Genomic DNA, 23,775 nt, shown 5'->3' on the forward strand with positions numbered 1-23,775 from the left:
TAACAACAACGACGACACACTCACCTTGCGTGTAGATGTGTAGAAGATCTTTAGACTAATTCATTCTCTGACCTCTCCAGGTGGACTTCTCACCATCACAGACCTCCTTCCCCTCCTCGTCCCCCCTCCACTCTTATCAATGCACACTTCCACGAATCTTGTCCACGGAGAGCCCAAAAAGATTTTCAGTGCATTTTCAGTGCATTTTTCTCCACTTGAGATCTTCTTTCTCTTCCTCTCCGCCTCCTTCAAAACTTTCTCCGGCTCGCCCCTCTTTTCTCCAGATGTTGGGACGCTTTTTGGCAGCTCGGTGAGAAAAAAAAGCTGTGACTGCAGCCGTTTTCTCTTTCCCACGCGTGTATTTAAGTAAAAAGGTGACTTATGACGTGACTTCTTCGTGTATGTGCTGGGTGCTGCCTTCACGCTGCAGCAATTGGACAGGAAACTACAGTACAGTCAGCAGTGATTGTGCTTCCTCCAGGCTACAAACTGCTTGGGCTGAGCTCCACTGTCGTATACTGCAATTACCTCTTAAAGCCAAGCAGACAGCTAACACTATGATGAATTATGAGCCCAGTAACTACATGTTTTTGCATTAATAATAGACTTTGCAATGCAAGTAGATAACACCAACACTTTGGCTTTATAGTCAACAGCAAGGATCAGGATGAGTCACTCCTGTGATATCCGGCTCGTTCCTTTCATTAAAAAAAAGTTCATTGACTCCACCAGAGAGCTAATAATTTTACATTTTAATTGTCCTGTATCATACTGGGAGGTGTTTTTCAAGATCACACTATTTTTAAGTCTCATGTTCCACAATAGTGTAGTTAAAGAGTGTCGGCCAAAATCTAGACCAGATGCTGGACAGTTTAAAAGTGCTTTTAGTAAGCACAACTGGGAACTAGAGGTGGGCGAATATCGATATCATCGATGCATGGTGGTCTCAGTATCGGGTCCATAGCAATGTAACGGATGCCAGCAGGTGTGGCTGCGAGATAAGTACTTTTTAAATTTGAAATAACATTTGTAATTTGAAAATATAGAGCAAAAATGTAGAATGCGAAGTCGGAAAGCTAAAATGTTGATATTAATTAATAACAACACAAAACTTGGTCTTGAAATAGATACAGTATATGTTCTTTTGATATTTCAATATGCAGCCCTCAGAAGAAAAAGTTTGGACACCCTTGCATTGAGTGGTTGCTGTGACAGAAAGCAAGATAAAATAACACTGAAAGGCATATTTCCTGTCTTGGATGTGTGCTGGAATACTGAAATATTTATCATTTTTAAAAATGTTTGTCATTTTCTCCAGATGTAGAGGAGACGGAGCAAGTGACTTTTACACCAGACCGTCACACCTGGAAGTTCCCGTTCACTACAATGCATTCCCAGTTATTATGCTCCAGTTCTCTGTGAATGTCTGTTGCTTGTTGTATATTTTGTTGTATTATGCCCGCTCGTTGTGTTGAAGGCTTTTGCTGGAACACTCATGGAGGACGGAGTAAACTTGGTCACATTTCTAAAAGACACCATTCGCCTCGTCAGGTGATCGGCAAACTTTGCGGGACTTTGTGAGTTTCAGTACTGCGCAGCGACATGGAAATAAGAAGTAAAAAACCTACAAGATGCCAGGGTAGCAGTAAGTCAGTTCACATTTCTCCTGCTAATATGCTCCATAGTAGCCAGCCATGTGCTGGTGGCTAATGCAGTGTGGATTCGTACCTGACGCGCTAGCTAGGCGGCTAATATCTGTTGCAGCTATCACTGCCAGTAAAATGTATCATACTCCTCACAACACAATATCAGTGAATGTTATTACTGTTGTGAATATGTCACTTTCTTCGCGTGCGTTCATGGCTGTGCTTGTTTGCACCTGGTAACCCATAACACCCGTAAGTGTTCTAGACGTGAATTGCGTGCAAAACATGGATTGCTGTCACTCGTCTTTCTAGCCTATCTTGCAGTCGATCTGTCAGCTTCGGCAAGTAAATCCATATATATATATTTTTACCTGATCTATTCGAGGAATCTTACAATAACAGTATGGGGTTTTATTCCTTCCTTTTCAGGAAGGATCGCTGCTCACTGGTGTTTTTATTTTGCAGTGTGCCAATAGCTGTCAGTGTCACTTACTGACAGTAAAAAAAACATACATGTGGCCATTCTTTGTGTGTATTACATCATACTCATCACAACACAATATCAGTGAATGTTGATATTGTGTTATTGTTGTGAACATGTCATTTTCTTGGCTTTGCTGTGAGTTCATGGCTGCATGTGTTTGAATCTGGTTCCCTAAACATGCTCTGGTTGTGACGTCACAGCCAAGATGGCTGACTCGCTGTGGGGCGTGTCAAAATCACCATTTCATTTCATTCCTATTTCATAGTTTCTATTTCCTATTTATTTATCGATGACAGCAGTGTGACAAAAATGTTTTATTAAGTACAGCTCCTACATCTGTAGCTGATTTTACTGTTAAAACGTCATGTAAAGTCAATTTTGCATAATATGGGACGTTTACTGATTTGGATCAAAGAATGCAAACCATAGTTATGAAAGTGCCCTTAAAATGAGACAACACAGTCTGCTCAGCTTAACCGTAAATACACCAATGTCCTAGTTCTCCTCAAACCTGCTAGAAGCAGAACTGATCAAACGCGTGCGAACAGAGGCAGAGATACTCGGTGTCAAAGCCTCACACGCTCAGGTGAGTGATTGAGAGCACCAATTGAAAGGGAGGCCATCAGGTTGTTAACAAAAATGGAGGCTGTCGAGAAGGCCGCGCAAGATTTGCCGCAGCAAATTACCTCGCCCACGCCTTCGCACATCAATCAAACAGCACGTTCTCATCAGCCGCACCCTCCAGGTGTCAATGTGGCCTGTGTATTCTACGCTAGGTTGGTCTGTATCACAGCTCAGCCGATTGTTGAATGTCTGATTAATCAGATTTCTTTAAAATTTCCAGCATTCTTGATCTATTTCAGAGAAAGAACCCCATTGATTTGGAGTGACATCTGATTCAAGAAGGCCATGCAGTGGGACCCCAGTTTTTGTCATTAATCTGTTCCAAAAGGTCAGAAGAAAACCAAAACGTACAAGAACTGAGGCAATTTTTCCAGTAGGAAATCACTTAAAGCTAGTAATCTATTCCAGACACCCAAAAACATGAAGAAGAATACATTTTATAGAGAATAATTATAGTTTTACATGCAGAAAATACATGCAAAATAATTATAAATGACAAATGGATGGAACTTGTTGGTGTGAGATGTCCTCAGAGATAATGCCTGCCCTCCTCTCACAACCTTCTTTGGCCCCATAGCATGGGGCCAAATAGCAGTCGCCCCATAGCAGTCGCAGTAAATTAATACAAAAATGAACACACAGTGAGTCGGTGTTTTGTTTGGGTACTTGATTTCACGGAATGGTACAGTAAAAGGCAAAGCGACTATTTTGTTAAGTGCGATACTGTGAAATAGTGTATTAAAACCGAGACAGTGTCATAAAACTGGGGCAAAATTTTAGTGAAAAAAACCCCGAATCATACAAACATTGGTGTGTACAAAAAAACGAAGTACGCACAAACATAAAAACAGCGTTCTCGGATTTAAAAAAAATAATTTTCACTCTCAGTCCTCTTTTTATTTGGCAGATTCAGACACGATGCCCTGCACAAGAATCAGCGATGATCCTGTCATCTAATCATCCTCTTCCTCTGTGATCCGGGAAGTGGTCTGCTAACAGTTGGTCAGACGAATGAACACAAACTAGCTTGCAAACAAGACCACTTTGGCATTCTGTGTTTTTGATATAGAGTGCGTGTCACCTTAGTAACATGTGCACGAAGGATGACTCAGCGGCTTTTTACGGGAATGAGAGAGGAAGATTCCCCCAGGGGGAATCAGAAAAACTTGTAAACTTAAAATAATAACCCTGCACAAGGAGGAAAAAAAACATTGTATTATGTTGTAGCATTGCTGGGAGCATTTCCTCCTTCCCAGCATGCTTTGCTGGACCGCTTTGTAAATAGTCGTAAATATTACATGTTTAATGTCATGTAGTGTTGCTCTATATGCGTCTGCTTATCTGTTGGTGTTAAAGGGATAGTTTGGATTTTTTTGACATCCCCATCAGCAGTGTAGTGCATCAACAGTGACTTACCCCCCACTTCATCCCGTGAGCAGAGTTCTGGTCGGATTTCCGTGATGAGGAACATACTTCCAGTTAGTTGGTGGGGCCACTTGAGTAAAGTCTTTGGCTTCTCAAAACAATATACGTTCAAAAAGAGTAATACATTTGCAGCACAAAAATTCCTTCTCGAAAAAAATCAGACCTCACAATTGCTCGGTGTTACTTTCTCTCCTGTCGTATCACTGCACCTGTCCATTGTTGTGTATGTGTTCCACAGTGTTTACATGCGCAGATGAAAAGATGTTGTGACGCGGCGTCTCTTCATCCAAAATCCGACCAGAACTCAGCTCACGGGACGAAGTGGGGGTCAGTCACCATTGATGCACTACACAGATGGGGATGTCATACGACTTCATGTCAAAAAAATCCAAACTATCCCTTTAAGTCTGCTGTATAGGGCTTGTCTTGTCTGACACCATGGCCATGGTTAGTGTTCTTTGTAGTCAGCCCCCTTTCATTCCTAATGTGTGCCAAGCTCATTGCAAGTTCCGTCCTGACTGTTGCCTGCCCTGAGAAAGAGCAACTTCCTTTCAAGCAGCTGAAGCCTCTCTTCGTCAATGCAAGATCGCCGCAATATTATATACTGTTGTCAGTAACAAGTATTTAAATATTTATTCTCATAGACAATGATGGGAATTTAAACAATCCATTGCAGATTAATGCCTGTGCCTCGGAGTTGGGTGTCTTCTTATTGAGGCCATGGACAATGTGGCCTACATTCCGTTTAAAGTGTATTATTCTTTAGCCATATTGTACTGGGCAGCCAGGACAGGCACGAGTGTACCACTTTCTGTTTTTTCCAAGTCTATGGCTTTCATCACACTTTTCATCTCTGCCATCAATGTGGTGGGATTGCAAAAAAAACACACGCAAAAATGTTAAAACGTACATCGTAAGCTTTAGATATAAGATTTGAGTTCATGTGCGACTTTCGAGGTGCGTTTCTTCCCTTTTGTCATCTTCCGAATTGGAAAATCTTAGGTGAAAATTGTTGAGTTTCCACAGAGCTGTTCCTAATTGGGGTCACCTTAATTAGCGACAAAAGGTCCATTTTATGCAAAAATTGATGAGACATGATATAAAAGTAAAAAAATAGAAAAATATGTGAACTCCCTCACTTGATGCTCCACTTCTGAGAGAAGAGGCACTCAAATGATTGCTTTTGAGGTTCTGGCTTTTCATGACGGCATGAAGGAAACACCTTCCAGACATAGTACCGTCTCTGACCGGCCCCTAGCTAGAGAGCCCATCCCATGTATACGCCCACCACTTCACGGACGACAACATTGTAAAAGAAAAAAGCAGGCTTCACTACACATCTTAAAATAAATTCTGGAGCTCTGCCAACCGTCCATCAGTCAGCTACAGACGTGGAAGCTGTAAGTTTGATCATTTTGCTTTCCTATAGTGAATAGGCTAACCTAGCATGATGTTGCTAGAAATGACTGAAATGTTAGCACTGTAGCTCACATAACATTTATGTCCTCTTTTCCCACTCCTTAATGTTACGTTGTTGTATTTGCTATATGGACAAGTGCAGCGTCTCAGTGTATTACTTAAAAAAGTGGATACAGTGCACAATAGCTTGGACCCACACCCACTTAGACAGCTAATTAGCATTAAAGCTACAGACACAGAACGGCATGTTAATTTGCACCGACTGACTGAGTTATTGCTGATGCTCTTGAAACACATTTAACACAGAGGTGTTGCGCTCCTGTGGCATAGTTTGTGTGGTTCTGGTTCTCTGTTTGGTTCTGAGGTAAACAGGGCCGAGCCGTCCAAGCAGACAAACATGACAGCGTCCTTCCACATTCCTCACCTCCAACCCTTCTGTCAAATCATCTCGCAATTATGACTGCACAGCCATTGTTGTCGCAGCAAGCATTGCTGTAGTGTTTGCTGGATCAAAAATAAATCAACCATGTATAATCCACAGTACCATTCTGTTATGAAATAGCTAGAAAATAAACAACACGAAGCATTAGCATGAGGCAAACCTTGTTTTTTTTTCTACAGAACATTTGATCTGTTTTATTAAATCTATTGTTAATAACACAGATGATGCTATAACAGACAGATTGATGCTTCAGATGTTAAGCTGGCATTCCATTCTTTGCATAAACCTAAGTGGCTCTTGGTTAAAGATTGTTCTTCTGAGTACAAAGATTTAAAATAACACATTTCTCATGAAGGGAACTGAATTTAAGTGATAAGTAAGATTAAATAATTTTTATGCTTGTATGCCTGTTCGGAATGTTAAAAAGTATCATTAATAAAGATTTTATGGTAGTGACAGTTTAACTCTTAAACTCATTAATACGATTTATTTTGGTAAAACCAGGTCAACCAAACGTGTCTTGTACATAAAACAGTCATGCTAACATTTTTCAGAAACTCTTGCTGAAAGGTACAAATGCATATTCATGTGAAGAAGTGTGTACAAGGGCAGGCTGTCCTCACAAAGGGATCCATGCCAAGCTGGGGTATATTTCAAGCAATTCCCAAAGGACGCTATTTGGTGAAGTCTCTGTGGCTTTAGAGAGAGTCATCAGAGAGAGAAAGAGAGAAAGTTGACCTAACCAGGAGGAGCAGGATGGAGCAGAGAGCTGCTCCACTGCCCTACAACCTAACCAGCACAAGTCCTGCCTAGCCTGAGAGAATAAGAATGCTTGTTTGTGAGCAGGAAAGTCAAACGAGAGCCACATGCATGCAGCAAGTGCCTGCTAAGAATTATTATAAACTTTCAATGTGGATTGTTGGAGTAGTTTAGTGCATTCTGGGGGAGAGAGGAGGAGGCACATGAGGAGAAGGAGGAGAGAAGGAGGAGGTCGAAAATGTGGTTCCAATCACTCACAAAGATGCTTTTGTTCTGCAGCTGTGGTCTGCCCCCCTCTGAAATGGCGAAATGTGTATTTACATGTATGTGTAGGATCTTGACCTCTTCTCTGCATGTTTTTTGCTTGAAATTCTAGCTTTCTTCCAAAAATGACCCAATTATGTTTAAGGTCAACATTTTTTTGTGTTATTTGAGTTACTACAACCATTGAGTTGTGAACATTAAGTGCATTTGATGTTGACTATGCACTCTATGCATCTCTCCAACTTAAATATGCATTTATGATGTCCATCCATCCATTTTCTATACCGCTTCTTCTCTTTAAGTTCACGGGGGCATGCTGGAGCCTATCCCAGCTGACTTCGGGCGACAGGCAGGGTACAACCTGGACTGGTCGCCAGCCAATCGCAGGGCACATATAGACAAACAACCATTCACACTCACATTCATACCGATGGACAATTTAAAGTCGCCAATTAACCTAACATGCATGCTTTTGGAATGTGGGAGGAAACCGGAGTACCCGGAGAAAACCCACGCACGCACGGGGAGAACATGCAAACTCCACACAGAAATGCCCAAGGGAGAATCGAACCCAGATCTTCTCGATCTCCAGACTGTTACTGTGTTGGCCAACATGCTAAACACTAGATGATGTAATATCATATGTCAATGTCACAAACAGTCTTTTTAGGAAAACAATATCAAGAGGAAGTTTAACAAAATACAACATGGAAGTCATTGCGCCATTGCTGTGGGCCGAAAGTAGCCCCTGAGCCGCAGTTTGGAAACCCAGTTTTACTTGTATAACATAAATAGAAACTGTAATGTAACCACGTAAAAGTAGTTTTATTCTGTTATTTTTTATGTCTATGTGGGTGCTACTGCTTGATGATTGGCTGTTAAGCAGGTTAGACCTCAAATCACAGACAGACATAAGATCTTATGAGGAAAAGGCTTCTTGAGACGTCATCTGTACTTCTGTGTAGAAGGTGTCGGACGTTTCGCTCCTCATCCGAAGAGCTTCGTCAGCAAACTAATAAGTGCTGGTAGCTTAGGCCTTAAATACAGTAAGAGTGGGCGGAATTGGTGTGCCAACACCCTCCTCCTATTGGTTCGTTACACTAAGCCTGGGCGGAGCAGTGGTATAATCCTATCCTGTTATTCACACCTACGATAAAAGGGAAGTGTCGCTCCCTGAATTGGGTATGAACGACTCTGATACTGGCTTGTTAGCATCTATTGTTCTGGCTCGGCCCTGCCTTCACCTCATTTGCAAGACTAAGAGCTGTGGGTTTTGGTCTCAGTAACCTGCTGAACACAGGGTCCAAATTAAACCTCAAACCACCATTCCGATTCAATGATGGGTTCTGTTGTTTGACAAAAATAGCTTCCTTAACTCCTCTTTCAAACCATCTGTTTTCTTTGGCCAAAATCTTAACCTCGCTGTCCTGAAAAGAGTGATTGGTAGCTTTCAGGTGTAGATGTACTGCTGATTGAGGACCACTAGCATTGTCCCTGCGATGTTGATAAAGCCTTTTTTGGAGCATTTGCTTAGTTTCCCCAATGTAGTGCTCTTTGCATTCCTCATCTTTACAGTGGATGGAATAGACCACATTGCTCTGTTTCTGGTTTGGAGCCTTGTCTTTAGGATGCACTAATTTTTGTCTCAGGGTATTTACTGGTTTGAAATAGGTAGGAATTTTGTGTTGCCATAAGATCCTCTGGAGTTTTTCGGAGACCCCCGCTACATAAGGGACTACCACTCCTCTCCTTTTTGCTTCTGTGGGCTTTTGGGTTTCTTTCCCTACTCTCTTCTTTTGACATTTGTTAAAAGCCCACCGTGGGAATAACAGGATAGGATTATACCACTGCTCCGCCCAGGCTTAGTGTAACGAACCAATAGGAGGAGGGTGTTGGCACACCAATTCCGCCCACTCTTACTGTATTTAAGGCCTAAGCTACCAGCACTTATTAGTTTGCTGACGAAGCTCTTCGGATGAGGAGCGAAACGTCCGACACCTTCTACACAGAAGTACAGATGACGTCTCAAGAAGCCTTTTCCTCGATGGACAACTCCTGTACGACTGAGAGCCTACACAGACATAAGATCTTATGACAATATTTATTAACTAAAGGTGCACTAATAAATAGCGGAAAGTACAACAACAAAAAAACGCAGACGACAGAAACGTGGCTGGGAAAAAAAATGAAAAAATGAATAACAAAAATACAAAAAGTAAGAACAAGGTGTAGTTGGGATGCCAGACGGTGCTAAATAAGCCAACGGGTAAGCAACAGAAGCTAGTGAAAAACTCACAGATGATGGAAGAGTGAGGCAAAATCAGTTGCAAGGCAAACAGCACAAAAGCAAAGATTGCATGAGAAGTACTGGCATGAGGTAAGTACACTCAGGTGAGCCATGGTGGCTTCACCCAGGAAGGCCAAATAAGGGTGCTGAAACAGCACGGTGAAGAAGGCAGCCACACAACACAGTGTGCATATAACAGTTATGTTATGTTACCGTTGGAAGCATCCAGGTTCTGGTTCTGGTTCTGGTTGAAGCAGCGTTAAACCAAAGCACTTGTTAACCTATATGTTTTTATGAAGAAAATGTATCTAAATCTAAACACAAATACCGGCCAAATCTTATGATAAAACACAAAATCAACATGATACATTCACACGTTCTGCCTTAACAGAAACCCAAACTAAACTTGCAATCCGTCATGTCAACTTCACCATCCAACAGCAGTCTAAAAACAGCCGTCAAAGTAAAATTGTTAATCAAGCCATCAGACCAAATTTTAAATATCTAGATGTTTTATATTTAGATCAGTTGGAAAGCACTTCATATTTATATCACTTTTGTATTTTGTTAGGGTTTGTTGTTTATTCTTGATTTACTCTTATTTATTACTCAGAATATTTCTTTAATGGTTCAAGTGCTATAAGAGGCATTGTTCAAATGAAGAGACTTCCATCCATCTGCTTCTCCTCATTAGGGTCGCGGGGGCATGCTGGACCCTATCCCAGCTGACTTTGGGCGAGAGGCGGGGTACACCCTGCTGGACTGGTCGCCAGGAAACCGGAGTACCCGGAGAAAACCCACGCACACACGGGGAGAACATGCAAACTCCACACAGAAATGCCCAACAGAGATTCGAACCCAGATCTTCCCTAACTCCAGACTGTGACTGTGTGGCCAACATGCTAACCACTAGACCACCGTGCAGCCCCATGAAGAGATTTGTGTTTAATTAATGTCTTATCTTTATTATGCAGCACATATGTGTTTTTTTGTCGTAGCATGTGTCATTTGGTAGGCCACAAACTAAATTTTGTTTATGACGCAGAAATCCTAGAGCCATCCCTGCTGTTAGGATGGAGGTACCCAATTTATTTCAGAGGCTCAGATAGCCCATGTAAATTAGCACCTCACACAGAAGTGTGAAAAATGGAGAGACCAAACTATTTTGGGAATCCGATTACTTAGGCTGAATCCCAATTCTACCCCTTACCGCTTACCTTAGCATTTACCCCTAGGATTTCCGCGTTCTCAAGAATCAAGTGGTGTCCTAGGTCTCCTTAAATCAATGGGTAATGGGTAAGTGCTAAGTAGTGTACAGCCCTAGAAGCCAAGTGTGGTCAAGAACCAGACTTGAAATAAAGGGGAAGGAGGAGTCTAATTGACTACAACACTCCAGCGGCAGCAAAGGGAATCTACATTACTGAACTGAACTGTGACGTTGATGTTTTATATTAGCTATCGAATCACTCATGCAACACATCGTTGTGAAGTCTGTTTGCTGTGAATTACAGCCAACCTAGACCACCTGCAATTCTTATGATGAGATATGTTTATTGTATTCAGCATACAGTATTGATGGTCAGGAAGTGAGCTAAATAAAACAACAATATGTGTGTGTACTAAATAAAACAACAATATGTGTACAGCACACCAGATTATCGAAGTTTATTCAGCTTTTGGAATCTAACTTTGTACTATACTATTATTACTATTATTATTGTATTTACAATAAGTTAATATTTGTACCCCATCAATGATGCATATGTGTTCTTCCTGTAGGAGATGCTGAGCCAACTGAAGTCAGCCCTCTGCTACACCACACAGCACTCCAGGACCATTCAAAAGCTGCAATCAAATCAAAATCAAAAATCAAATGCAACAAAATGCCATTCTGGGCTTTCTTACAAAAGAATCTTCGAGAGAACATCAACGACAGGAGGAGAGCGAGGCCACAACAGGGAGGTTTTTAAACCTTGAAATAATGATTGATAAGGTTTACACATTTGTTGATATTTCACATGTATATTTCATACATTTTTTAATTTTATAAATGTTGTTACAGCGCTGCTTAAAAGCTGTTATTTATTAGAGTTGTTTGTTGTTTTGCAATAAATGTCACCGTCAAAATGTGTGCCTTTTATATAAAAAAAGGTGTTCTGAGGTACGCTATATAACATTGAAACAATGTAGAAATATATGCACCTCATTGACGGGCGACCAGTCCAGGGTGTACCCACCTCTTGCCTGAAGTCAGCTGGAATGGCTCCAGCACACCCGCGACCCTAGTGAGGATAAGCGGCATAAAAGATGGATGGATGTATGCACCTTACTTTATTGTAGGAAACATTTATTATGAACAATTGAATTATTTCATCTGCCTATGTCACAGCCAGCAAGAGGTGACGGGTGATGATGTAATGAGAATCAAGTGGTGTCCCATTTCTTAGTGGCTTCTTCCCCTTGGCTTTAGGTTTTAAGGGGTGGGGGAAGGGGTAAGAAAAGGGGAAGGGCTAAGGGGTAGAATTGGGATTCAGCCTGACTGACTGTATCTATTGTGCATCGATTGATTGACAGTGCCTTTCTACACCAGGAGGGGTGGAGGCTCACCTTACCTACACTTGAGAGCAACTAATAGCAGTTTGTTCCTGTTTCCCCTCAACGTTTCACTCTTTTCAAAGGTATCTAATTAACTCTAAGGTCTGTAGATCCAGTCACCTTGTTGTAGTTTGTGCAATAGTTAATAGTTACTTTTTTGATTGTATAAATTCGCTACAGCTTATGCTAATGCTAATGAGCCTGGCCTTCACTACATGTAGGACATAACACCGATGTGTCACCTCACAACAATTAGCCAACAATTGTTGATAAAACAGGCTTTCACTAATGACTGCTACCCAAAGTTAATGCGATACAATGCACAATTGTCCAAAGTGGAGTGGATGGGAAATGTCTTTTGACCCTCGTAGGACGTCGTAGTCAGTGGCAGTCAGGGACTGGTCATGTAAATTAGTTAGAGACACCATTTAGAGACCATATAAACGGCTAAAAATACTGATTAGCGTGTATAAAACGACCACGTGATTTCAACGACCGAGCGATTACTGCCATCAAACGAGTGGGAGACATCTACAGCACACCGGCAACAACAGTGCATTCTGGGGGTTGTAGTACCAATAGTGCATGTGTTACATGGAATACTAACTGGTTACTTCAGGCATAAAATGTATTTTGTGGTCATCTGTTTTTAGGGTTAGAAGGCAGTACTGTACTCAAAAAAACTAAATGAAGTGCATTATGATTACTACTTTGACCATCATACTTAGTGTTGTTCTGCCACTTGCAACACTGGTTTCCCAATTGTGCCTAATTGCTGATATTCTACGTTGTATTAGATGAATGCGATGACAGTTGCAGTTGTAGTCACACACTTAATGTTATGTTTTTAGTGAGACAACATGCTGTTTGGAAGACAGCCCACTGTGGCGGCCACAGACATGGTGGGGGAAGAGGAAGGGATGAGAGGACTGGATGACAGGGTGAGTGAAAGTGGGAGAAAGCAGAGACGAGATCTCTCCACAGTACATTTATTTAGTGACTCACAGGGTCTGGCTGGACCTCAGTGCTCTCCATGATGCTTGGGCCGTTTACACCATGCAGCCACACACTAACACACACACACCGATTCAGCATTGCACATTACAGCTGATATGTGTATAAAATGAATGTAAAAGTGTACAAGCAGGACTAGTAGAAAGACAGCCGTATTCGCACACCTCATGTTTACTTAGCCCAGATGAGCATTTAGAAATAAAGCCAGAGCTGCACACTGCCAAACACGACCGTGGCACGCCAAGAACAACCTTTTTACGTGTTGCTTTGCACCCTGGCTCAACTTGTGCAAGCATATATCCTCATAATGTACCTTATACCTGCCGCTCTATGTGTGTAGCAGACGTCTCCCAAAAGCAAAAAAAGTCAGTGGGATTTCAGTGTCAAGAGTGAATTTCCTCCCAGATGACTGAGAGAAGTTCCCTAAAAGCAAAAGATTAAACAAAGTTTCAACTTCCCCCCCCACCAAAAAAAAAACATGCAGCCATTTTTTTTCTCCCTGTGGCATCACATGCAGAGTGCAGCGCTGAGGTTCAAAGATAAGCTGCAGGGCATGTGCCTAAAACTGCAGCCGCTGAGGAAGCACAAGGAAAGATGGAAAGTATAGCGCAAGGTGACAAAAACTAGTTTGAAGCATAAACACCTCCATCAGCCCTCTGCTTGTGACTTCGCTTGATCACAAATTGAGTAGGTAAACCCATCCTCAACACACTCACTCTTCTGAACTCTCTGGCGCACCCTGTTGGCGGGACTTTGTAGTGGATGTTTGTTGCTGTGTGCGTGTTTGTGACATGCTGCTTGTGTTGTCTGGTTTGTTTACTCCTCCTGGTGGCTGCTTTCTGTATGACAGCACACCCAGCTGTTCATGTTATCCCAACACATTTTCATCTTTCTAGATTGAAATGTGATTATGTCATAATATTGATACATTAATTGATGTATAAGTGCATACAGTCATGGAAAACATTATTGTACCACCCTTGTTTCTTCAGTTTCTTCATTTTAATGCTTGATACAACTGAAGGTACCTTTGGGCAAATATAACAGTGACAACAAAAATAGGTCATAAGAGTTAATTTTTTGGCAATACAGTGCTATAGCTATTCATGTAAGAACTTAAGTGATTTTAGTTATCAAGAAAACCATGGAAGTTGCTTGATATCAGCTCTTAAATTAAACTCTTATGAGCTATATTTGTTATCATCATCATTTGTCCAAACAAATGTACCTTTACTTGTACCAGGCATTAAAATGGACCAATAAACTGAAGAAACAAGGGTGGTTAGCTTAAGCACTAATTTTAAACTACTGTACACAAATGACCAGGAGGTAGTAGTAGATGTATATGTACATATGCATATGTGTGTGTGTGTGTGTGTACTCTTTTTGTTTACTTTCAAAAACGCCATACAGGAAAAATAGGTATGCATTATTAAGATAAGAAACTGGCAGTTAATATTTATTTAAATGTCTTTTCTTTAAGTAAGAACTGATCATTTATGATCTTAATAAAAAAATTATTTAAAAAATCAGATTTTAAAATGTCATTTGTAAAGTGAACAGACACCAGAAACAATTGTACCATTTCTTTGAATAATACATCTGAATAACCTGCAGCAAATATGTCTGTTTTTTAAATAATAATTAATAGTATGACAGAATGAATATCTCAAATTTAGAATGATAATTTTTGTAAAGGTACTGTAGATTTGTTTTAACCATAAAATGAATTTCAAACATGTTATGAAGACATTCTTATATAAAGGCTACTGTGCTCGTTGACCAGCAGAGTCTCTGTCAACGATAACTCCTTATTTATTTATCTATTTATTTATGTGGATTTGCTTTGTTTATATTACAAGCTGTTAACTCTACTATTATTATTATTATTATTATTATTATTATTATTATTATAACACACCTTTACCATCTGCTTCCATCATTAAACATTTGGTAACTGGTATATATTAAACACAGGAAACAAACATATTTATTAGTCATTTCTGTGATAGAGGTAGGGGAAGGGTTAGGATTCAGTAAGATCTGATTCTTCCTGGTCCTTTTCGGACATGTTGAATTGCGTAACTGCAAACATGTACTCCAGTGTAACCGTGTGCACATTCGAAATAAACAGATATAATAAACCTAATTAACTGCCGTGTTATAATACAATATTGCCATGTTATCCAGCCGTAAATACATTGAAATGAACTATTAAAACATTATAAATAATGATAATAATAATAATAGATCTAAAACAACAAGGATGCAGCATGGGACAGTGTAATAAGTATTTTATTGCATTTTATAATGCCATTGTCAATAATTAGTACAGATTACATGCAACTAGACCTACTGTACAGTTTTTTATTGTCTGCATGGACAGACACAAGAAGATTCAGGTTACAAATACACAGATATATGTATGTGTGTGTGTGTGTGTGTGTGTGTGTGTGTGTGTGTGGTGTTTGTGTTTTATACAGCATGAAAGAAAGGGCAGTGACTGGCATTAACATGGCTACCCGGGGTGGGGGCTCCACTCTGTGTCTTAAAGCCACCACCCAGTCCCCGCCTCTTAAAAACTCTGGTGACACTTCCAAATAACAAGAAATAGCAACAAAAAAAAGCAAAGCATAAACTGAAACTAAGTAACAACACAAAGAGCCACTGCTGAAAATGTACACACATTCCTAAGGTTAAACCAGAGGAGAGCTAAAGTGGTCATTTTGACTCGTTAATAGTCCCTCCCCCCTCTTTAAATGATGCCTCAGAACTGTCCAATCACACGTCAGGATTCAGGCTCCTTTTTAGCCGCAGGCTGCTCCTCCAACGGCATCCATCACACAAATGTACAAGAGATAACAGCTACCAGTGAATGTGATCTGCAAGTGATGTCAATGGAGACTTTTGGAAGTAGCTTGCTTTCTGTTTGGTTAAGGTATCGGTTTGGTTACAGTTCAAGAGTTTGGACTTTGGTAGTCAAGATGATGAGCTGCATCTCAGAATGCCAGTCCACATTTTGGTACTGAGTCTACGCACAAAAGAGGAGGAGCATCAATAATGCAAGAGGGTCAGCGTTTGATGTGCCTCTGCGGGATTAAGAGAGGAGGTGTGTGACTGGTCACACCCCCCTATCCCGCCTGCAGATAATTGACAGCTCTGCAGGCCAGAGGTCAGCTAAGGAATGACAGAGGTCAGGGGTCACAGGGAGCTGGGACACAATATTGGCACCTGAAAGGACCAGCAAAAACTTCACTCCACATTTTTTTTAAAGCAAGAGAGAGGCTAAATATTCTTACACTCTTTTCCTTTTCAAAGGTTTTGGTCCTGTCTTTGAGAAAAAAAAGTTCTTCTGAGGTATCAATACATAATGAAGTAACTTTTTAGTTCATCCATTTGTGTTTTTTTTCCTTAAAAACGCATCACTGCAGTACAGAGACAAAAAAAGTATCAAAATAGACCTAGCTAAGATAAATATACAAACAGGTCTTACCTAAAACCACTGATCTAACTTTTATTCTTTTAACTTTTTTTCTTTAGCGATAATACATAAAAAAAAAAAAAAATTATCTGCGTCCCAGACGTTTTTATGGAGAACTGAAAACATGGAAACAAATGAAAACTAGTAAAACCAAGATACCTGCAGTACTTAATATGATAAATACGTATACTTCAGCATTCGCAGTACAGTATACCAATCAGAGCTGCTAGCTTTACAACAGTTGAACAGGTGCAGGAAACAAAACTACAAGGAAATGAAAGGAAAGAATGCCCTGGAGAGATAAGTCAATCATTAAAATACAAGAATACATCATGTTATGCCAAGAAATGTTACATGGTGACCTGTGAACAACCTTTATAAAACAGCCTTGTTTACAGGTGTACCTTAAAGCACAAGATCATCTACATATACGACTCAATGCAGCAGTTCCTCTTGGTTTGTGTGTGTTTTACTGCTTTTTGGGGGTCTTTGGATATTTGGTCAGAGCCTCTATTTGCACTCACCCATGCAGCCCTGCTTCAATGCGTGTGTGACACCCCATATGTGTGTGTAAGTGAGTGTGTAGGATAAATTCTGCCTATCATCGCAACCCGATAAGAGCTCCCCGCAACAGCACATTGGCCAATGAATGGGGGGCTCTCATTGGCCCCCATCATGCTTCACTTCAGTGACACTTTGAGAGCGGAGAGCAGAGAGCGCTTCAGGTTCAAGCTACGGTGAGGTAGTCTTTACAGTTAGTGATGTATGATTTTGGGCTGAAGCAGTCGTGTCAGGGAGACCAGATAGAGACCAAAATTTTGGCGTTCATTGTTATTGAGGAAGGATGCAAGGGGAAAAATATCGAAGAGAGTTCCAAAAGGAGGTAGTGTTCTTTTTGGTCTGTCTTTTTGCTCTTTTTTAAGAAATCTGTTCATCAATTAAATAAGAAAATGGTGTGAAGTGCAAAAGTTAGGAAAATGTGAACTTTTATACCATTACGTCCCTTGGTTGTTGTCCTTTTCCACTGATATAGTCTTAGTATTGTTTGTATTTGTTCCCTCTTCATGGAAAGACTCCTTGCTACACATATTTGGAATGACTTAGTCCCGGGGTTGTGTTTGGAACACACTTTAGCCTGAGCATGGCAGAGACAGGCTTTCACCTATAAGTGCTTTTTCTTCATCAGTTTCAGAGGAACTGTGCATGTTGGTAATACTTATTTGTACTAAGGAGTGTCTGGGGACCACTGCAAAGAAAAAAAAATAGTGTTTGCAAATTTGCCAAAATTGCATTTTTCATGAAAAAAATGTCTTTTTTTTCATGGAAACGGATGCAATTTTTAAGAATAATATCTTGATACTATAAGAAGCATTTTTTCCAGGAAAAAAGTTGTAAATTTATGAGAATAAAGTCATTTTTTTGAGTCTCGATCTTAACAGAATAAAATTAGACACTTTAGTGAAAAAAAGCCATAATCGTGTGATGACTTTGCATGAAAAAAAGTCTTAACATTCAGAATAAAATAATAATCTAATGTATTTTTTTGTGAAGAAAGTTGCAATTCGTATGAATAAAGATGTAATATTATGTAGAAAAAATTGTATTTTTGTGAGGAAAAATCATATTTTTCATTAAATAAATTGTAATTTATGAGAATAAAATCTGATCACAAGAATACAAATGTCATGTTTTTCCAAAAAAATATTGTAATTCACTCGGATAAAGACTCAACATTACAAGAAAAAAAAAGATAATAAGAAGGTATTTATTCTCTCATAACGTTTTCCCTGCGCTTTTAACATTTTTTTTTTCTTTTCAGTGTATTACTCCTTTGTATATTTGGCCTCATACCTAATGGGAACAGTTTGTAACCAACAAAAGTGTCCAATTTTTAGTTTGCTTCTAATACTTTGGTTTGCGGGAATGGTGAGCACTGTAAGTCCTGTTCAACTTCCAAACAATATTAAAAAAACAAAAACAGATCACAATAAAAAAAAAAGAGCTCAAACTCCTGGTTTGTTGTCTTTTGGCCAGTTTCTACAGAATAAAAGGGGGACTCGAATAATAATAATAAAAAAGAATGGGGTTAAAATAATGTACAGGGTTTTTGGTTTTCTAAATATTTCTTTGGTTACCTGTAACAAAACAAACGCGGGAGTGAGAAGCAGATATTTGAAAAGAAATGTTCAATTTGGTATGGCACTATGAAGACGCTTTTTATGCTCACGGAATAAAATAAAAACAAAATCTAAAAAAAGTCACGTGCTATTCCTTGAACACATATGCACACAGTGAATGCTCGATAGCATCGACACAGTAACTAATCACAACCACAGAGCTTTGAATCCAGCCATGTTTTGGTGTCCCACGAAAACAATTCCCCATCCTTTGTTTCTTGTGAATTTGGAACTTTAGTGGGATGAGGTATTCTATGACTGCATTAATATATATTTATACATTTGTTTTAAAGCATTACTGATATCTCTCAACTAAAAAACAACCAAACTAAGTGAATGAGACAGAATTAACCAAAACAAAGCAAAAGCAAAAACAACTGCTATTAAATAATCTGTCTGGATAATGGTAACCTTTTAAGTGCTATTTCCAAATTTCTAGCCTGCTACACTTTGGGCATGAAGGGGAGAGGGGACAATACTGCGCTTTCTCTTTTTTTTCATACTCTTTAGGAATTGTGTGAAAAAAAAACAACAGAAAAATAAAACAGCATCCTCAGCAAAGATACTGTACATCGAAACAGAAACACCACCATGGAAATTGTGATCGTCAAAAATAAAGAATGATAATAACATCACGGAAAAAAAGGAAATGACAAAGAAAGCTACCACACATTTTTTCTTGTTATATTCCATATCATCGACAGGTTCCTTTTTTTTTTTTTTTTTTTTTTTTAGTCACAATATTTCTGCAGACACTTCCTTTTCTTCTACGAGTGTTCCGAGCTCATCCCTCCATCCCAAAGTGGATGCTCCTTTTCTTGCAGTCTTTTTGGGTGGTTGGGACAGTGTCTTCTTTTTTTTTTTTTGATAACTCACTTAAAAGCTTAAAAGATGTCCGTGAGTAAGGGGCCACACTCACCCCCCCTCCCCAGTCCCTCCCCAGTCCCTCCCCACTGTGGGCTCACACAGAGATGCAGAGACTTGGATGTGCTATAGCACAGTTCGAGGTATTCTTTGAAAGCATCCGTCTTCTCGTCCCATCCTGACGCCCAAAGGTTTTGTCTGGATCCGGCTGAAGTAAATGAAATGATTGACTCCAAAGAGGGGGGGTGAAGGAGAGGTATACTGCACAGCCCCCCTCGCAGATGCTCCAAATCTATTTACACACGATCCTGGATGTGGGCCTCGAGTGAGGAGGAAAAGAGGGTCCAAACCTCTTTGGGTCTCCACAGAGAGGCTGAAGTTTAGAAGGAGGAGGCCTTGACATGTAAAGGAGTGCGCCAGTGTGTGTTTGTGTGTGTGTTTTGAAGAGACATGGGAAGTTAAAGCAGTGCTCCACAGAGTAGTTTTTGCGTCTAAAAGTAATGGAGGTCTTCAAACCCTGTTTGGAGTTTCTCAATGTCATCCTTGGTTGCTTGCTCATAACAACAAATATAAAAAAAGGAAAAAAAAAAAAACATTCTTGTTATTTTTCTTTTTGCTATCGTTTCTTCTTCAGGACCCATCTGACTAAGCCCCGCCCCCTGGATCCATCTTACTCCAGATCCTCGGTGGGGAGGTCCTCCTCCAAGTCGCGGTCGTCGCACGACAACGGCAGGTTGTGTGTGACCCCGGCCAGGAGGGAGATAGGCCGACCGTCCTCGTCGATCTCAGTGGGCTCCTCCTTCACGTGCACCGGGTGGCTGCAAGAGGTACACACACACACACACACACACACAGGTGCAGATGCACAGGTGCACAGTGAGCTACACTATACACTCCAAAACTCCTGTCTTTATTGATGACATAATCATGATCATAATCAATTGTGGTTATTCTTAGTCTTATGTATTTCATTTGGAAAATAAAAGTATAGTTAGTAATTGGACATTCTACATAAAAGGGATGTAATTCCTGAATGATAAAGATCTTAAAGATAAAGGTAAATATATTATTACAAATCCACCTAAATCGAAAACTGAGAGTGTACACTTCAATCACATCTTGACTGTTTTATTTAAAATACATTATTGTGGTGCCTAAAAGCAAAATTAGTAAAATTTTCACTGTCCAAAATACCTAAATGCAATTATATTTAAATTACGTCCTGAATACAAGGAATAATACAAAGGAAGGCCTCAGAGACTGCAGATGTGCTGAACTATACGACTAATAATTATTATTATAGTAATAATGAATACAATGTATATTATTATATTATTAATTATAATTATTACAATTTTTATGACAATACTATAATTTAATGAATATTAATAATCTTACTATTAATTACATGCATCAACTAAATAAATAAATGAGTCAGATACCGTTTTACATAACACAAAGATCATGAAAAACAGCATTATTATGAGATTTAAGAAAAAAAAACATGGAGTTTAGTACAAAACAGTAGTACAACAATTAAGTCATATTTTAACAAGGAAAAAATCATACATAGCTTTATAGGCCTTGGTTATCAAGTAGTGGTGTTTAATTTGATATTTAATGTATTTAATATATTCACAGTAAGCAGCAACTCATATTTATTGGCATGTAGAAATCTGAGTCATACTTGAACGTCCTGTCAGAATTTCCTGCAGCCTCCAGTGACAGTGTCTGTCAGTGTTGTTTTTAATGCAAGATGTACGCTGAAGGTTAAGAATGTACAACATACAGATGTGATGCAGGCATGAGTCCATATCTGAATGAAAAAACACCATGACTCGTGATGGCCGTCTAGTTCAGGTGCAAATCAAATGGCAATGGAAGTTCCACCAATGAAAAAATACGTTGATGTTTAGTGATCAGGACTATTTTATCTGAGCAGCGGCAGTTTTCTGTTAAGTAAAAAAAACAAAAACAAAAAAAACAACTCTAGTTGTGTGATATTGTGTGTACCTGTACTGCTGAGGGCTGAGCGTGGGGCTGCAGCTGCCGTTGCTGTTGACCTGCTCCACGGTGGAGCTGACATCATCGTGGCCCACATGCAGCATGTTGAGGCTGGCTGCAGATGGTGGGGTCACCAGGGGGGGACTGTTTAGCAGGGACAGACTGCTCTCTGCCAGGGCTGCCTACAAACAGGTTTACATCCACTTAGTTGTTATTTCTTCAACGTACATGAGGATGCGCTTCTTAATGTTACACCATTTCTGAATGGTGTCTTCTTGTGTGGAGCTGGGTACTCGACAAACCACTAGGGGGCACTTATACACAGTACATTCCTCATCAGGCCTTGTGCCTGCACAGAGAGGAGCCTGTCAAAACGTCTGCGTCTTCACCCAAGAGTCTCAACGGGCATGTTGAGGGGAGACTGAGCGGCAACCTCAACATAAACACACACGCATAAACACGTGAAGCGTCTGTCACCGCCACAAACACACTCGCATCCCGCTGCTTCTTTAAGAGACAGAGTGGACACTTACACACGCGCAAAAGAAGACAAAAGATGTGGGAATTCTCATTGGCTCAAAGGTGTTGTTTTTTTGCTGCCACGGGTCATAATTTTATGCAGTAACCTTAATTGACAACTACTTGACGCTTTTTCACAAAATTGCATGAGGCAGTGCTGAATCTGGGTAGGTGTGTGTATGTGTGTGGCGGTGGGGGTGGCGCATGCACGAAAGAGTGAGGTGGGAGGTGAGGTTCATGTGGGAGAAAAGGGAGGTACTGTGGACGTCGTTAGGGATTCTGCTAATTATAAAAGGGAATTGATATTAGTGTCCTTGATTGTGATTGGCTGTCGTGTGCATGCGTGTGTGTGTCTGTGTTCATATGTGCCACAGAGAAAGATGGGAGTAGGGCATTCCTTACCTGGTAGCTAGCGTTTAGGGATCCAAAGCCCAGGCCTGAAATCATGTTTTTCACCAGAGTCGGACTCCTACACATGTGCATTCACACACACAGACACAGACACACAAACAAGAGAGAGAGATTGTGAATAGGAGAGCGATGAGATAGGAAACATGTGAAAATGTCATCAAATCTTACAAATATGTTGTTATAAGTAGAAACATGCACAGACTGTAAACAGATGCTTAAACACACACATAACAGACTGTCTGATAGCTGACGTGCAGGTGTTTGTGTGTGTGTGTGTGTGTGTGTGTGTGTGTGCGCGCGCGTGCGTGCATACAATTAACCCCAGTTTCTGTGGCAATTGGAGAGAACATCTGTTTGCATTCACTAACAAGCTTTGTTCCTCCCGTGCATCTCACACAGCTGCTTACTAATGGTGTTGACTAACAGGCAAAACACACACACACATACAGTACATGAAGGCCCATTTAAGCAATCATAGTGCCAGCAGCCATTAGTTCACACTCACATCAACCTCAAGCAACATCAGTGTGCATGAGACTGTGTGTGTGTGTGTGTGTGTGTGTGTGAGCGCTTACCCGGTCATCTTTGGTGGTCTCCTCTTTTGGTATTCAACTTCGTCCACGGTCCACACGGCCCCCTTCACGTTCTCAACACGAACAAAACACTTGTGCAGACTCAGGTTGTGGCGCACGGCATTCTGGGGAGGAAAATAAGCAGAGACATATGTGTGATTTCATGTTCTAAATGATTATATTGCTTTCAGATTTTCACATACTGTAACAACAGCAGAACTAGGCAAACAATGCATGCAGCAGACCTGCGACATACAGTACGTAATACACCCATTAACATACCAAAATGAAAACACAACATGGAAAGGTTGTGTTTAAACTTAAAAAAGGTTTCGTTTCAAAGCAAGAGCATCATGTATTCCTAAATATAATGTCTTTAAAAAAAGAAACAAGTCACACACTGTTTTTCACCAGTCCAATTACAGTCTATTCCTTTTTGCATGAAGTCAACTCTTGTGAGAAGCTGCTTCATTCAGAATAAAGGTGTAGTTTTATCAGGAAAAAAAACCCAAACATTTAAAACGGTCTGAAACAAGTGCAAAAAAAATATCATCATATTGCAGGTATACATTTATGAGTGTAAATTTATTCCCGTATTAATATTAATTAATTTATTGTTAGTGTGACCTTAATAATCCTAAGTAACATAAACATTTAGAAACGCTTGATATTGACTGTCCTACCAATATCTGACAGATATTTCCAGCACTTCATGACCAAAACCAATATCAATCACTACCGATATAGGCAGTAGGTCTTACCTCAAACGAATGTTGTGTAATGTTCAC

The 23,775-nt window shown here is 40.1% G+C and overlaps 2 protein-coding genes across 4 annotated transcripts in view; both read right to left on the bottom strand.

Annotated features, from left to right (window-relative positions):
* mdfi (MyoD family inhibitor) overlaps positions 1 to 419 on the bottom strand; it is a 42,445-nt gene extending 42,026 nt beyond the window's left edge. Inside the window, exon 1 of the mRNA XM_054785793.1 lies at positions 25 to 419. The gene's annotated coding sequence lies outside the window, so the exon portion shown is untranslated. The remainder of the gene's footprint in view (positions 1 to 24) is intronic.
* A 14,817-nt stretch (positions 420 to 15,236) lies between these two features.
* Positions 15,237 to 23,775, bottom strand: part of foxp4 (forkhead box P4) — a 97,296-nt gene continuing 88,757 nt past the window's right edge. For all 3 annotated transcript variants that reach the window (XM_054785996.1, XM_054785997.1, XM_054785995.1), the window contains 4 exons: positions 22,991 to 23,112; positions 22,407 to 22,473; positions 21,495 to 21,667; positions 15,237 to 20,299 (listed from right to left, as the gene is read on the bottom strand). In XM_054785996.1, coding sequence (XP_054641971.1) covers positions 20,152 to 20,299; positions 21,495 to 21,667; positions 22,407 to 22,473; positions 22,991 to 23,112 — 510 coding nt within the window. In that variant the 3' untranslated portion in view covers positions 15,237 to 20,151. The remainder of the gene's footprint in view (positions 20,300 to 21,494; positions 21,668 to 22,406; positions 22,474 to 22,990; positions 23,113 to 23,775) is intronic.

The sequence above is a fragment of the Dunckerocampus dactyliophorus genome, chromosome 8 (genome assembly GCF_027744805.1).
Source record: "Dunckerocampus dactyliophorus isolate RoL2022-P2 chromosome 8, RoL_Ddac_1.1, whole genome shotgun sequence".
NCBI lineage: Eukaryota > Metazoa > Chordata > Actinopteri > Syngnathiformes > Syngnathidae > Dunckerocampus > Dunckerocampus dactyliophorus.